Source organism: Condylura cristata, unplaced genomic scaffold (assembly GCF_000260355.1).
Source record: "Condylura cristata isolate star-nosed mole 26May11 unplaced genomic scaffold, ConCri1.0 scaffold00029, whole genome shotgun sequence".
Lineage (NCBI taxonomy): Eukaryota > Metazoa > Chordata > Mammalia > Eulipotyphla > Talpidae > Condylura > Condylura cristata.
Genome location: NW_004567130.1, coordinates 18,227,238 through 18,244,056, shown reverse-complemented (window position 1 = coordinate 18,244,056; position 16,819 = coordinate 18,227,238). Strand labels below are relative to the sequence as shown.

The 16,819-nt window shown below is 49.4% G+C and overlaps 1 protein-coding gene across 2 annotated transcripts in view; it reads right to left on the bottom strand.

The window, feature by feature from the left end:
* IFT81 (intraflagellar transport 81) overlaps positions 1 to 16,819 on the bottom strand; it is a 48,410-nt gene that overhangs the window by 28,613 nt on the left and 2,978 nt on the right. Inside the window, exons 3-11 of one of the 2 annotated variants that reach the window (XM_004691022.2) lie at positions 16,412 to 16,515; positions 15,758 to 15,938; positions 14,585 to 14,674; positions 12,721 to 12,786; positions 12,353 to 12,463; positions 11,564 to 11,648; positions 8,932 to 9,095; positions 7,404 to 7,499; positions 1,358 to 1,504 (exon numbers count right to left, since the gene is read on the bottom strand). In XM_004691022.2, the coding sequence (XP_004691079.1) occupies positions 1,358 to 1,504; positions 7,404 to 7,499; positions 8,932 to 9,095; positions 11,564 to 11,648; positions 12,353 to 12,463; positions 12,721 to 12,786; positions 14,585 to 14,674; positions 15,758 to 15,938; positions 16,412 to 16,515 (1,044 nt within the window). The remainder of the gene's footprint in view (positions 1 to 1,357; positions 1,505 to 7,403; positions 7,500 to 8,931; positions 9,096 to 11,563; positions 11,649 to 12,352; positions 12,464 to 12,720; positions 12,787 to 14,584; positions 14,675 to 15,757; positions 15,939 to 16,411; positions 16,516 to 16,819) is intronic. The other variant, XM_012731218.1, reaches the window with a different exon arrangement.

Below are 16,819 nucleotides of genomic sequence, written 5' to 3'. Positions count from 1 at the left end.
AGCCTCTGGCCTGTACCCCAGTTCTGTATGCACAAATAAATAAATCTTAAAAAAAAAAAAAACCTTTAAAAAAAAAAGTAAGCAACTTTCTGTCACCATGCGTCCTCCCACAGGAGCTCGCAGAGACGAACGCCAGTGTCCTGGCCCAGCCTGGCCCTCCTACTGCACAGCAGGTCTGAATCTGACATAGCACCGTCACCCAAAAGTGGACAGCAGTTAGCATTTCCCTCCCTGGCTGCGTCTGCTTGAAAACATTAAAACACCAGGAGCGGCTGGCCTCCAGGCAGGGGCTCCATCCTCTCCGTAGCCACGACGCCAGCGGGCTATGCTGCCGGGTCCCAGTGCCCTCTCAGCCTGGAAACCCGCATCAGACCACAGAGGTTCCTCGATCTAGTGTTGACTTTGAGGTCCTCGACCCCCAGTCAGCTACCAGGCGAGTCGGAGCCACAAAGGAAGCAGCCCTGGAGGCCGCGCATCTATGCCACTATGTCCTGGAGACAGCCTGAGAGTCTCCAAGCCCAAACTGAGGTCTGCACAGGAGCAGCTTGTCAGCGTCGCTGGCGCTGAGGCCGAGGGGCTGTTACAAGATAAAGGAGCTGGAAGAGAGGAAGGCGCCTGCGGGTGAGGCCGGCCTGCAACCTACCGGAGTTGCTAAAAGCAGTGCCAGGCTGAAGACAAGCGATTTGATCCCTTCTTCCCTGAGCTGAGTTATGGAAAGGAACCAGGGAACAGTATTTCGGGCATGTCAGCATAGTCATGCATACAGGACGGCGTTACCGTCCTCTCGCTGTGTGAGGCTGACGGCGGGTGAGGTGGGTCGCCAGGCCTGCCCACGTGAGCCCAGGGGGCCAAGGCACAGCGTGGCTGCAACCCACTCACTCCTCCCACACGTCCCGCGCCGGAGGAGGCGTCGCCAGTGTTCTGGCAGCAGAGCCCATCTCAGGCGTAGTCACACACGGGCCACTGTCAGGTGCCAGCCCCAGCAGCCAGACAGGTGTCGCCCACAAGTAACCTAGAGACAATGTTTCCTCAGCCCTTCACAGAATGGATTTATCAACAAACATGAACTTTGGCCATCGTGTCTGTTAATTATTGCTCATCTCGGTCGCTTGTACAACTTAATTTTTATAGTAAATCCACTTAATTAAAAAGTGGAACTCTGGAATGTTCGCTCATAAAAACACTAACTCTTGTCTTGCATTAAGGGTAGCTCAATATCCTTGCAGTTTTAACTTTTAAATACTTAGGTTTTGTAACACAAGATTAACTCTTCATTGCTGCCATTCAACCTAGAAAAGTTAAAGACGTTAATGCCTCCAGCAGAAACTGGCGCCCGGCCTCCCGGTGCCCGCCTTACCTCATCTCCCTTCAGAACCTCCGTGCCGTCAAACTCGCGCGTCTGATTCGCCTTCACCGACACCTCTCTTTCCAGGCTGGCCAGCTTTTCCTTTGCTTCTTGAAGTTCCTCGGCTTTGGCTTCCTTCTTCCGAGCGAGGATGGATGCCTAGGTAAGCCATGAGCGTGCGTGTAAGACACCGCGCCATGCGTGTAAGACACCACGCCATCGCGTTCCTGACAATCAACTAGAGCCTTGATCTCACTGAACTCAGTTTTACTGACATCTCGGTATCAGTGGTTTCTCCTGACCAATGTCTGGGTAACTGCCATCACCTGATGTGTTTAATGTGAGCATGCAAGTCATACTAAATACCAACCTAAAAGCTCTTGGGAGACAAAAGCTCTGAAGTACAGGAGATGTGAGCAGAGATCCAAAACCACAAGGTCATATGAATATTACAGCCCTGTCCATTATCATCCGAGCATTGGCAAAAGCACACCTTAGGTGAGCAACCGGAGCAGAAAAATTGTTTTCCTGCATGGTGCGCTTCCTTTCATTGGAAGAAAACAGGGATGCTTTATCCTCAAAATCACAGCACAGGCCCTCTACATCAACTCAGTCCTGTACTTCTAGGGTGAAATGTGAAGATATTTGTTATAGGTGGAGCTTTCTACTAGCTGAAACCCAGCGCCTGACTCCCCGGCCTGAGCAAGGCCAGCTGGCTGCGGTAGGACCCAGTGCCTCAAGTCAGTTAGCAGCCCCAGAGCTCCTTAGATGAGCCCAGGAAGTGCTAGTTTAAGACTCTAGGCAACTGCATTCTTACGTAAAAAGCTGCAAATATTTTATTTAAGCAAATTGGAAAGGAGAGAGGGGATCTCTAGTGTAAACCATTTCTAAAAATTCTCTGCTTCCTGTTTAAAAATGGAAAGACAAGTAGTAAAAGTGTTCTCTGCATAGGATTATTCCAGCCAAAAATTTTTTTAAAGAAGAAAACGAGTGATACAAGTATCAGTGTTATCTATACAGCAGTTGATGGCACACTTCCTGAATGTGACCAATAAGCAGCTTGATCGTATTAGTGAAAGAGGCATCCACTGAAGTCTGGAACAAGGTGAAAGTCCCCGCCACCTCCACTTTCAGTTAGCATTGTGTTGTAGGCATTTGCTCATATTGTCAGGCAAGAGTGAGCAATTTCAAAAGTAAGAATTTAAAAAGAAAAATTAGAATGCTCATAATACATGATTATGTTCCTTAGAAACCAAAGAACCTATGAGAAAACTAATAGCTTTTATCAATAAGTCAGCAAAAAGCCACAGAGAGAGACAAGCCATCATTTAGAAAAGTAAAAAAAATGAAAGTAAACGTGGGAGCATCAATTTAATAAGAGAAATTCCAAAACTTTGAGGAAAACTGGCAAATGCTCCTGAAAGATACAAAAATAAACTTGTATAAATGGGGAGAAAGAGCGAGTTCTTACACAGGTAGAGCGAACATCATAAAGGTGCAAATTCTGAGGTAATTGTTAAATATAAAGCAACCCCCCAAATTTTTAAATTGTGCTGTTTTCTAATCTCGATAGTTGATAAGAAAGGTGTTTAAGGGGATATACAAAATAAAATGGGAAGGAAGACTCTGAAAATATAAAGTAATTTGGTGGGGGGTAAAGGCTGTTACTTTGAGTAGGTATTAGCGCTTGGTTATAAAACGACTGCAAACAAACACGACAGGAATACAGCAGAATACAGGATACAAAGATTTGGAAAAAAATATAGGTAGGCTCTCAAATCAGGGGGGAAAACAGTTTTTTTTACTAACTGGGATTGGTAGAAATGGGTAACTGGGTAGCCACACAATACATACGACAGGCCAGAAAAAAATTCTAAAAAGATCAGAGATTTAAATATAAAAAAACATTAAATAATAAATGTCCAAAGAGAAAACTTGAGTATGTTTGTGTTAAAGTATGAAAGTGCCAGTAACGACCGAGACCCAAGTCTAATGTAAAAGCAAAGTGAACCTTTATTAGCTTGCTCGAGCTAGGGTCTGGCCCAGAGTGATCCCACACAGCGGATCCTCCGTGAGAGGGAAGGACTTCTTAAAGTCGTGGGTTTATAAAGGCATTGTGGGAGGGGCTGGGCGGTCACAAGTCCCTGCTTGCCAGATGCCTGGTGCAGATAACAGTCAGTTCCTGGAACCTTTACTCTGGGGGAGGATCAAAACTTATCTTTGACTGGCCTTCTGGCCTTTGCATTCTTCTACAGTTTGCAAGTGAAAAAAATGTTAAATATGTCTCAGAATCTGAAGGAATAAGCGCAAGAATTGATACATTTGGTTCCATAGAAGTGGAGAACATTCCCAGAAGCTCAGAAAAAGGTAAATAGCAAGCTGGAGAGAAACGTCCCTGGAGAAGCTAGACAGGGGTCCTGCTAGGTGACGCGTGTCTAAAATAAGGCCAAGAGCTGTTATAAAATGGGTCAAGATATGAGACTGAAAATGACTATTACTCATGAAAACTGCTCAAGCCTGTGTACAGCGAGGTACCTGGCTCAGGCACCACTTCTCACTCACAGGATGGGAACGTCTACGGCCAACAACCTGTTTGCTGGGAGGCTGTGCGAAGCAGGCATCCGGCGCTCTGGGGTCATGTAAAATGCCAAGACCTGAGGAGAGGGCTGTCGGCACGAGCCAATGCAAGCATCACAGCCTCATCTCCGGAGCTGTGTCCCAAGGAGGCACTGGTAGCCTGCATGCAAAGACATCAGCCAAAGCTATTCACTGAAGCACATTGTTGTGGCAAAGAATGGTAGCAGCCCAATGTTCATCTCCTGGGGGCAGGCTTGTGTGAGCTGTGGGGTGGGTGCCCTTGTGGCGGGGGTTGGGGGTGGCCTACAGAGCTGCCAGCAGGGTCGAGCATAACCAGTAGATGGCTACAACAGAAACAACAGCCAGATATTAGCAAGTGTTGGTGAGAACACAAAGAGGTCAGAACCTCTATACCTGCTATAAAGTGTAAAACGGAAATGCAAAATGTGACATGTAAGATGGTAGCACCACTTTGAAAAGCAGTCAGGCATTTCTTCAAAATGTTAAACAGAGATCTAGTAAATAAAACAATAAATAAAACAGTAAATAATTCCAATGCAGGAACATACTCAAGAGAAACAAAAACATCTGTTCACACAAAAGCAATTATATAAGAATATTCCTACAGCATTATTCAGAAGAGCCAAAAGTCAGACACAGCCCAAATGCTCATCACTAATAAATAAACAAGACATGATATATCCCGGGAATGGAACATTATTCAGCAATAAAGAGAATGAAGTGCTGCTCCATGCTACAACATGGGTGGGTAAACAATAAAAAAAAAAACTTCTAAGTGAGAGAGACACGGTTGCAAAGGGCCCTGGCTTATCTAATTCCACTTCCATGAGGGTGTCCGTAACAAATTGAGGCAAGTCGAGAGTTTGTCCTGGCGGTCATTATGTCAAGGTGTATGCAGGAAAATGGGAAGTGACCGCTAGGTCACTTTATGGGGAGAGAAAAAAGTGCTAAAACTGATTTGGTGATGGCTACACAACTCTGTAATAAAAGAATACTTCAGTGAATGAATTTGTATGATACATCAATTGTACCTCAAAGCTATAAAAAAGGGAACAGAGATTCGTCTACCTTTCACCAGAGTATGTTAAGAAGTAAAGAAGCAGGGAGAGTAAAAGCGGGTATGCTATGCTCTCCTTTCCCTAAGAAAGGAAGTACGCAAATATATGCACATATGATATTTCTAACGGAATAATGAATAATACAATTTAAAAAATAATTGCCTCTGGGCGAAGAACAGGGTGGAGAGCGCAGGTAGATGCCAGCAACTTCTTTGGATGTTTTGTAGGTTTGACTTTTGACTTTAGAATTATGCACATCTCCTTAATGATCAAGCCAAACTAACAACTAAAGACCTAAATGACCGGACAGGTTTCATATTCCACAAACACAATGTATGCACACACACAGTTTAATTGGTGGCAGCACAGGGAAGAACTAGTCCGACTGGCTGAAGAACAGTGGTCTGACTGCATCTCCGAGATACAGCGGAAAGACGAGACAAACCAAAACACGAGTTTTCACAACTGGGCGGTCGCATCAATGCTTACAGCTTGACACTGCTGTGTGAGCTGCAGACTAAAGCCAATCACGAGCTGCATCGGGGCCACCGGGACAGAGCAACAGTGGACGAGGGCGTGGCGGTGGCCCTGCGGACCAGGGAGATAAGGAAGGGGAGGGGGGGCAGGACAAAACACCGGCGGTCCAGAGCCTGCTCTGAGGGCCTGGCGGGGTGACCGTGTGGGTTATGAGCGAGAGAGAGAGACGCACCACCTGGCTCTGACCACTGAGCAAAGATTGAAGACAGCGGCCTCCCTGCGGGCACGGAGTCCTGCTAAAATCAGGAAGTCTGATTCCAGGACCAGTGTAAAAATTCCAAAGAGGTGCCTAGAACTTTCTCACTTGTACCAGGAAGCGAGGACATCAACACAGTCTGGGCCCTGTGGCCCCCCAAGAAGCACCAATGGGCCGATTTGAGCACAGAAGAACAGTGTTTGCAAACATTATTATATCTGCACAGCATAACACCGTTAGATAAACAAGCAGCAGCAAGAGCGGGCGAACTCCAGCCGAGTGCTCTTACTCTGGGGTCAAAATGGCTGACAGAAATCAACTCGTTCTGCAAAGGGATAAGGAAGGCTGAAGCTACGCCCCGGGCAAATAGGCGTGGAGAAGGCAGCTTCTCCTTGCAGAAGGGCCCCACGAGCCCACGAGAGGAGCACGGCCTCGGCGACCTGTGACGCCCGTGGAGGGAGCAGGGGAGGGCCAACAACCAGCAGCGGCATCACAGGCACCTCCCGCACAGTCACCCCAAAGAAGGCCGGGAGGCGCCCGGAAAGCTTCTCAGCCAAAACAGGAGGCCAGCTATGCGAAAGTATCCCGCTGACAGACGGGGAAACCAGAGAAGGCCAGGCCAGGTGAAGGCCTCAGGGCCCAGACTGGCGACTTACAAAGCATGGATGGCAATGGCTAACGGGTAAACGGCTTCTTCAAGAAATAAACCACAAGAAAATTAAATGGGAAAGAGAATTGACGGATTAAAAGAAACGTAAACACATCACCGTGTGTGCAGCTGATGCCTGTGTGGATTTGAGTTAAAACTGAGGGCCGGAGGGTGTGTGCACGCGGCAGGCAGCGAGGGGGTCAGGAAACAGGAACATGGGCTGGTTCGCTGCCAGTGTCAAGGCACTGCTGGAAGTTTCAGCTGAGGTGTGTTCTTTACAGGCATTCCTCTCCAGAGACACATTCTGAAATAGCTACAGGTGAAGCGACTTGGACTCCACGATTTACCTCAAAATAACCCGGCTGGAGTGGGAGTACAGACCAAGCAAGGAAGGCCTTGCTTGCTAGAGTTCACTTTTGTGTAGGGTTGAAATTTCCATTTAAGAAAGTTTTGAAAGTTCTGGTGTCTATGAACAGGCATTAAGGCTGATGAAGTGTTTGCTACTCTTGAGGGTATGAAACAGTCTTCCTACTAAGCTCTGGATTCTCAGAGAATCCATGGCTTTCATTTGAGTCTTTTGTCTCGAAGTACATATCACAGATCCAATCACCCTCTAATACTCATATATATAATGATACATGACTTGGCACTAAAATTACAGTTACTTGCAAATTAACCTTAAATCTGAAAAAGCAGAGTACCTTTAATTCATTAGCGCTGGTAAGTATTCTTGTTTCTATCATTTAAGGTAAACTTTCATTGAAAAAATCCACTCCCGCAGTTACACGTGTCAGCGCTAACAGCTCCACCATGAGAGCTGGCATTACAGAGCCCAACCATCACCAGACACTGTAGCTCCGACCAGGACGTGTGCCTGTGGCTGTCCCACAAACTCTATCAGAACCTGAAGACGCGTGGTCACGGGTGTGCCTGTGCTTCCTTCTCACGGGAAGGCTGTGGCTAACCGCGCCTCGGGGTACTCCGATGTGCGCCAATCCGGGGGCCGAAGTTGGGCCTTACCTGCTGCCTGTACAGTGACAGTTTGCCTTCGATGGGCTCATTTCTCATCATTTTCTTTTCAATCAGCTGGTTGATCTGTGTGTTTATTTCATTTATCTAAAAGCAGTAGGAAAGCAAAAAAGATGAACGTGCTTCAGAGGCTCACACACGAAAGGGACATCGGGCCCAGCTAAGCTGCGGGTATGAGCACAGGCCTTTCCTCCCTGACTTCAGGGGGCGGTTCCGTGAGTGCGGCAAGTGGCTGCTGGCACTGCTTTTTAGGAACAATTCACACTCTGTAGAGAGGTGTACGCAGGTCGCTTAATTGCATGGCTTTCCCCATCGTATCTCAATGATCCCTTCGTACACACTGCGTTAAGTCTCACCACAAAGTCTGATGTTGTCCCTGCACCCGGCTGTGACTGCAAGTGACAAGGCGCACCGGGCTGACACTCCCCAGGGAGTTAGGAGATGGAATTCACGAGCCAGCCAAGAGAAGACGTGAATGACATCTAAGCCCTTCCTGTCCTAAGGAACTCTGATTTCACTGTAGCTGCCACTGACTCATCCATCCGAACTTCTCCAAATGTGATGACAACAAAATCTCTCAAGACATTAAAAATCTAAAGGCTTTCTGCATATTTGGCCTCTCAAAAGACCAGGGTTTTAGTCAAAACTGACCTGGACACCTGATTTTTATAAGTCAATTGATACATAAAGTGGTCAGTTATGACTACCATTGTAGTTGCCAAACCTTTCAATTTTCGTAAGATTTCTTCTTCTAAAAAATATACATAATGGGCCCTCCCTGGTGGCCCAGCGGGTTAAAGCACTGCACTAAGAAGCTTAAGCCAACTCCGCATGAGTTCAATCCCCGCCTGCCCTGGAGGAGATCCACATGGTGAGGCAGACCTCTCCTGACCCTCCCGCTACTCCCCTCAGCAGTGTACTTGTCAATCTGCCTGTTCTGCTCCCCACTCTGTCTCTGGTGAGTCCTCTCACCCTCCGCATCTCTGGCCTGTACCCCAGTTCTGTATGAATAATAAATAAATCTTTAAAAAAATAAAATAAAATAAATGTACATAATGATTAGTGTTTTATTTGTAGGAATTGTAGGAATAAAAATGTTACAGGACACCAGGTTTTTAGTGAGCACGGTAAGGATGTTCGCTAGATCCTGAGCTGGCACAGAGGCTAAGAGAGACAGCTTTAAATGTAAACTTGTTACAGTTTCCTTCCTAGGGAGCAAAACCAAGGATATTTAAAATGTCACCATGCGCCTCTGAAGACTGACATTCTGAACACATAACCCACTCACCCGCACGAGCGTCGCTTCTGCATCCCGTGGCACAGCCTCCCACGACGGGGACGAAGCACCAGCAGCGCAGGCTGCTGTCCTCACAGGGGCCGGGGGGGGGGGGTGCCTCGCCAGGAGCCTGTCAGCCCCAGGCAGGTTCAGTCAGGTCGGTGGTGGGGGCACGGGGCGCATGCGCACCAGACGGGGCACCAGGGGGCACCAGAGCCATTTCAAGGGGTGAGTGCCACTTACTTGAGACTCAAGTTCAAGAAGATCAGAATGGCCCATAGCAGGTTCTGAAACCACTTTTTGTAAAAAATGCAGCTCTTTTCTCTTGCTCTCCAATTCTTTAGGGAATTTTTCAGTCACCACGTATGAGTTAAATTTTATCTCCTCCTCTAGCCTCTTCATTAAGCCTTTAAAAGGAAAAGAAACGAACAGTCAGCCCAAGAGAGAAAGCATGATTCCATTCTGCACGCCCTGAAATGCAAGCCTTGAGCAGCAGGGCACAGCGGCGGGGCGCAGGCGGGCCGTTGCCACCACGCACAGCACAGCCACTGAGCCGCGAAACCTGGGTGTTCACTGGGCGCGAAGGAAGGATCATTTACATGGGAGACGGCTGTAAACCACCACAGTGGTGAGACTCTGGCCTTCCAATTACTACTCTGTTGGTTGTGTTCCACATTATGCAAAAATAACGTTTGCAGAGCTATTTTGGGGTCCTATGTGCCGTCTGAATGGCATCAGTGAACCCTAATCCCGGCCCTCTCTTCTGGGAGCAGTCACTTACTCTGTTTCTTTTGCAAGACTTCTCATGCAACTTACACTTCCAGGACTTAGGATTTGAAAATACATTATAACTTGTCAGTTTTAAACCAAAAAACATCACTACAGGTATTGAAAGAAAATCTAAAAAGAGAAATTATTTACACTCATAAACACTTCTGGTTTTCCGTGTTTGGTAGTTGTGATTCTATAATGTAGTTTACAGTTAAGTGGCAACTTAAATTTTTTTTTTTAAAGATTTATTTATTTGTGCATACAGAACTGGGGTACAGGCCAGAGGCTCAGGGGCAGTGAGAGGCTTCACCAGAGACAGAGTGGGGAACAGAACAGGCAGATCTATGAAGTACACTGCTGAGGGGAGCAGCGGGCGGGTCAGGAGAGGTCTGCCGCGCCATGTGGTCACCTCCGGGGCAGGCGGGAATTGAACTCATGCGGAAGCGGCTTTAGATTCTCAGTGCTGTGCTTTAACCCGCTGCGCCACCAGGGAGGGCCGGCAACTTAAATTTTTAAGATTTAAGTCCTTTTTTTTTGCAGAATGCACAAATGTACACATATACACAGATTTCCAGTGAGTAATGGCTTTGTTATAAATTCCCAGCCTAGAGAGCTTTAAAAAGTTTATTTCAGATCTTTCCATTACACATTTACAAATTCTGGCTTGACTGTTTTTAAAACACTGGATTTCCGGTTTAAGTAATCTACGTAGATTGCATAATAAATTTGGCTCAAAGCTTAAAATTATTTTTAGTTCTGTTTTGCTAACTATATATTAACACGTACAGACCTATCAGTGGCAAATTCACAAGTTTTCCATTCATCCCTACAATTTTCCCATCTTAGGAGTTGAGGAAAGGAAAGGAAGGACGAGAAAGTACTTCACCGATCACCTAGGGTCTGGAGGCGCCCCCTGCGGCTTCCTGGCTTCCTGGGCTACTAGAGGCTGCCTTCGGCTCAAGTTCTCAAACAGAGGGCATCAATAGAGGCGAGCAGCTCCGTCTGAATGCTTTCAGTCAGTGCCCTACACATCCCTGTCTCTGTTTTAGCATGGTCTGTACGTGCAGAGGGCACAAGTTCAAAGCTGCCTGGGCGGCTGAAGGCAAAGCCCGGCAGGAAGTGCCGGCGGGCGCGGCGTGGGGCAGAGCTGAGAGCCACCCGGTGCCTGTGCTGGAGGCCTGGTGTCGCCTTCCACGTGTGCGAGCGTTATCTGCTAACCTAGCCTCGCAGAGCTGTTGAACGGCTCACAGTTTGCATCATGTTTTAAATTCCCTTAAAAATTGAGACTCAGACCTTGAGAAGTAGCCATGTTGGCTCTATGCACTTTTAAAGTCACCCTTCCAAATCTTGGTGAAAACAAATACAAGGTCACTAAGATTTCAGCGAACTTTTCCATTCAAGACCCTCTGCAAATGTCTCACAGACCCTAACTGAATCAGTAGCTCCTTTTGTGGAATAAATGCACAAATGTGCAGAGCGTGAAGATGTCAACGTCAAGAAAAGTTTTACAATGTGTCTGTTACTCTGAAAAACACAAATTCTCTGTTAAGCAGACAATACTTGTCATGCTATTTAGTAGAAACCAGCCTTATAAACCAACATCCCGGACCACAGACACCTTGTTTACCCTCTTCTCCCCAGGCTACTGGGCGCAGCCTGGAGACTTCCCTGGGCGATGTCCAGAAAGAGCAAGAACCCCAACTTCCTGCTCCCCTCTTCTGTTGCAAACCACCGGCCTATGGCCCCTATTTTCACATCTCGGCCATTTCCTTCTTCCTCGCTTCCTTGCTGCCTGCAAAGGTGACGATCTTCCAGCCCAGAATCAGGTCTCCAGTCTTCACACACCCAGGGGCCCCCCCCACACGTCCTCACGGGCCTTGTCCTCACACACCCGGCCACACACACACACACACACCCGCCCTCTGAAAAAACCATGCTGGGACCTGAAGCGCCCGGAGGGCAATTCAGGGCTGTCACACTGCACTCCAGAGCCAGGAAAATGCCTGCCACAGTGAGTGATGGGTCGTGGTCAACTGCTACCCAACCCGAGTGCTGCCCACCGCCGGTCACACGCAGGAGGCTGGCCCCCCGCCACCCTACTCACTCTCGGGCTTGGCGTCAGCGGCCGCGTGGCGCAGGCTCTTCAGCTGGCTGTGCGCTCGCTGCAGTCTCTGCACGGCGTGGAACAGCTTGAAGACACAACCACACTGTCACTTGCGTGTCTGCTGACCCCCGGAGAGGCCAAGAAAACGCAGGTGCGGCGTAATTTGGGTGACACCGGGGGAACAAGCAGTCAGAACTGAGAAAACCGCGGTGCCACAGCGGAGCTGGTTCCCACAAAGCCTCCCTACGCCAACCTCCTTAAGCAAAGCTTCCAGGAAACCTCCTTGGTTACCTGCTGAACCTGGTGGTCAGGGAAAACCCCTGCTAAGGAAACACCCCCCCACCACCACCACCACTGCGTCCCGCGGCCACAGCGGCAGCGCCCCATGTCCAGCACCCTGAGCATCCACCGCTCGGGGAGACAGACCCCTAGGGGGATCCCCTGTAGCCAACTCCTCTTGGAGATGCGGCCGTGACCCTCCGCCTCGGGGTGGGCGCGCTGCACTGCCATCGGCCGCACGACCCGCGCCCAGCCCGAGTCGCGGACACCGCTGGGGACTGCAGCAGCTCGGTCACCAGTCTCCCGCTGGTCGGCCAACGCTGTCCTGTTGGCCACCCCAGGCGCGGGCGTGACCCGGGGCGGGGCCTGTGGGGTGGGGGGCGGTGCTGGCCCCACAAACTCTCGAGGATCCCGCGTCAACGAAGGGAAACGCGCCAACGGCTCCAGATTTCTCCCCTTACGCTGGAATTCTCCAGCAACAGCCCCAGCGCTCGCGCCTTCCCGCGGTACCTGGTTCTTCTGCTCCTGTTTCTGTTGCGCAAGGAACTCCTCCCTCTCCTTCTCCACACGAAGCTGCCTCGCTATTTGAAGCATCCGTTGATGATTCTGAACTGTCTCTACCTACGCGGGCATAAGCAGCACAGGCACATCAGAGCCCAGGCCACGCCGCCGGGCACCTGACGCGCACGCCGCCGGGTGCTTCTCGGTGAACGGCCCCCCAGACATGACAGCGGCCGCTGGACGCCGGGGAAGCTTGGCGTCGCCGCCGAGGGAGGCTCCATTCTGTGGGGTCAGCTGTCCTCGGGGTACCCTGCCGCTCAGATCTCTGCGAGTCCTCGGGCGGGGACTCGGAGTCTCAGGCCAACTTCCTGCCTTACCCTTTTCTTCAAACGTTCCACCCTCTTGATGAGCTGATCCTTTTCTTCCTCCATGGCACTGATATCCTAAAAAAAGGAGCCCAGAAGACATTATAAGAAAAAGTGTTCGTCTACGGAGCACAGGCGGTTCTGTGGGTCTCTTCCCCGACGCTCTTGAGTCTCCAACAGATCCCGCGGCCTGAAGGGCGTCTCCACTCGCAGCCCCATGGGGTTCTGATCAGGTGATTTACTTGGCAGCTTGGTGCTCATCTCGACAAGCGGCTTATAAAACTGGTCATAACCTAGAGGTGAAACTGCCAACTGGCACCTTTGTCTCTGAGTCCAAATGAGGGTATGTGATTTCTCAAACATCTCCTATGGTGGAAAGGGTGTCTGGAGACGTGATCAGAGCCGCTGACACCCCACCTGCTGTGTTAAGACTGAGTTGTGTATTCTGCCAATTTCCCATCATTGCTAAGACTATGCTGTTTCAAATCAAAATGGTTCCTGGTTTGGTCAATTAGCCAATTCCTTTCCTGAAAATAAAGACTTCAACAATAAGTGACCTTCCTTTTAACCAGTTCATAATATTTTCTAAGGAAAACAAGCAAACTGAAATCCTCTCCAAGCCTGGAAGCCTAATCATCACAGCGACACAGCCAGGATGCTGAGCAGGGAGCAAAACCCAAGCACAGGCCCTCGCCCTCTCGCTGACGGCCTAAGCTGGGCCTGGACCCCGTAAAGTCAGTGTGCCCCTCAGGCCCCATCTCGCTGCAATGCCATCTCCGGGAATCTGTCCTAAAAAAATATTCATCAAAGGTCACATACTTCTCCACAAGGGTTCTCACAGACTCTAATTATATCTAAAATTTGGAAATGACCCAGTGTCGAGGATTATTAAATAAACGGCAGCACAATACAATGGAAGTCACCACAAATTATGCAGAAGGATGTTTAATGCCATAAGAAAAAATCACGATATGACATTACTTGAAAGAAGAGATTACAACATTTATATATAGTACAATACCAAGAAAGATTTAAATATATTCCCTAAAATGTCAACAGTAGTTATTTCTAGCACGTGGGATTGAGTGCATTATTTTCTATTTCTTGCTTAATAATACTTCGAAGAATGTGGTCAGAAATACTCGGGTACTAACGAGTGAAGTTACCATGAGAGACTCCAGACAACTTGGTCATGTCTCTCCGCCTTGCCCCTCCCGCCCTCCGCCAGCGCCTGGCAGCCCGGGGCTGCAGGCTGCGAGCAGGATGCAGACAGCCTTCGGCCTGGGAGCCTGGGCACCAGCTGCCAGCCGCCACCGCGGCACATGCCCAGCAAGCGCCGGAAAACAGAAGGAATTGGGGGCTGATCTGCCTAGGGGGTCTGGGGAGTCGTCCCTGAGGAAGCAACTTCGAGCTCCCTGACTGAATGAGAAGAGAAAACCGGCACTGATAATTCAGAAATCTAAAAATACAAAATCCATGAAATTGAGAATTAGAGTTTGCGGAAACAACCTAAATGCCTGGTGTGGATGTAAACATATATTTTTTTTTTTTTTTTGGAGAATGTTAAGTAACTGGCATCAAAATCCTAAAACTTTCCATATGCTTCAATAAGCAATTCCATTTTTAGAAATTTATGTTAAGAAAACAATCACAGGTCTAAAAAAGCTTATACAGAAGACAAGTTCTATAACAAACAGGAACAAAACAGGAAGACTTCCACACTATCAAACTATTAAATAGTATTTAAAATTATATTTTTAATAGATAGAAAGATAAAAAAGGGTATATGTAGCCATGACTCATACTGAAATAACTAAAAACAAAAAAGTCAGCTCTGCCATTAAAACCCGAATATTATTATGGTTCTTTTCTTTACCCGTCTTATCTCTGCTGTAGAAAACCCAGATGTCTTGAGCTGCTCACACTCCTTATGCAAAGCTTTAAAGGCTTCCATCAGCTCTTCATACTAAAAGAACAAGTCAGAAAGCTATAAACTAATGACCAAAGCCAGAGGGCTTTCTTAATTAGGCTAGCTGTGAACTTACAGCAGTCGCGTAAATCTTTGCGAACAGCATTGAAAACACACCCTGAGACACTTACATCGGACCCAGAGCTGCCGGCGGCTTGCACCCCGCACTGGCTCCTTCTCTGCCTTCCTCGCGGTCAGCAAATGTCTTAAGAATCAATGTTCACTTTTCCCCAAGAAACGATCACTCTGTTCCCAGCGACTACCACGGATACCCCAAATAACAGTGCTTTGGATGAAAATGTTTGGGTAAAAAATGTTGGAGCCCAGGCCCTAGGCCGGCGACTCTGCTGAACGTTGGGGGAAAGGCCGGGGCTGGCCGCCAGTCTCATGGGCCAGGCTGGTGGGACAAGCCGCGCGCAGGGCACCGAGCCGCCCAGTGCACACTGCGGAGAAGGACCAGTGCCGAACAGACGCATGAGCTTGGAGATCGAAGTTCTCGGGCATCGAAACCTGAACCCTCTGTCCATAGTCTGATCAGCACTGGGGTCTATAAGCCCAGGCCGGGGCCAACTAGCCACACCCTCTGCGGTCAGGGCCAGAGCCCACCGCGGACACAGGTGGGGACAGCACCCAGGCGGCAGGCGGCTCTGTCTCCTCCTCCCAGATGGGGAGCACCCAGGGGCCTCACCCGGGGGCCTCATGCCGGCTTCTCCACCCACCCCAACCCTCCCACCCCAAAGTGCCCTCCTGCGACCTGCCAGGCTGTGTGAGCTCATCCCGTCTGCCTGGTCTCACTCCGGCAGGAGCTCCTTGCTCTCAGCGTGGGATGGTGAGCTATCGGGTGGCAGCCACCCCACACCCGGGCCTGCTTTCTTCAGGAATTCTTCTATCCACTTACCAGCACTCACATATCTACGTGCAAAAGTCACTATTTTCATGCGTGGCTCCCGCTGAACATGAGCTGGCAACTGTTAGCGTGGCCACCTGGGGCTACAGACAGCAAGGGAGGCCAGAGAGATGCCGCGCCCTCAGACAGGCGTCCTACACCGCCAGAGAGCCGCAGACCCCCCGTGGGTGTACCTGTTTGTTGGTGTCAGCCACGATTTCATCCTGAAGAAACTCACTCGGAACCTCCAGCTTTATTAAAAAACGAGCCAAGTACGCTCTTTTCTTCAGTTCGCTCGTCCTCTGAAGGAGCCAGTGGAGAACTGGATAAATGACAGGTTTACTCCCAATCACCAGCCCCTGGCGGAAGGTGCTCCTAAGAAAGGAAACAGGCACTGGCACTGCCAGCAGCGTGCCAGAAGCTTAGAGAAGAGCGCACTTGCTCAAAATGGGGTCTGTCACCCCCCGCCTTTCCATTACTGTTTTAAAAAGATAAGCGTGAAGCTGTTCTGAAATCCACGGCCACAGTGAGTGTAAAGCCATGCTGCTAACGTGCCACGGGCGACATGGGCGCGCTGGCCCACAAGGCGGGCGGTCAGTGGGCACTCCACGCCACTGCGCTCGTCACAGTAGGTAAAGGGCAGAATGGACTGTGTGGGTGTGTCTGGCTTTTTGATGGGGAAGAACTAACTTGCTCAAAGGCTAAAGTTGTGCATGAAATGAAACACAGGAGATTGCTTTGCAAGGTCTGAGGGCGAGGGGACCAGGTCAGGCCGGGGCGGCTGCCGCGCCCCCAGGCTGGGCACGAGGGCATCGCTCTAGGCGCGCAGCAGGTGGGAAGGGTCTTACATGTCGGCGGCGTTCCCTGGGGGTTTGTACTTGAGGGTCCCCAGGAGGCTCAGCATCCGCCTGGCTGTCTGCTCTGGCATCTCCTCTCTGATATCGACAATTTGCTAGCGAACAAGTTGGAAACTGTTACCGTTGGGCATTTAACAACAAACAGTACTTGACACAACTGTACCAACAGAGCCTAAAAGGTCTCTTCATAAAATGGATTAAGCAGAGGGGCCCAGATTCCACGTAAGGGCGCGTACAAGTCAGGTCAGGACTCAGATGGAAAGTGTCAAGCTTAAAAAATCTCCACCGCGGCCCTCCCTTGTGGCGCAGCAGATTAAAGCACTGCACTGAGAAGCTAAAGCCACTTCCGTATGAGTTCGATTCCCGCCTGCCCCGGAGGTGACCACATGGCGCGGCAGA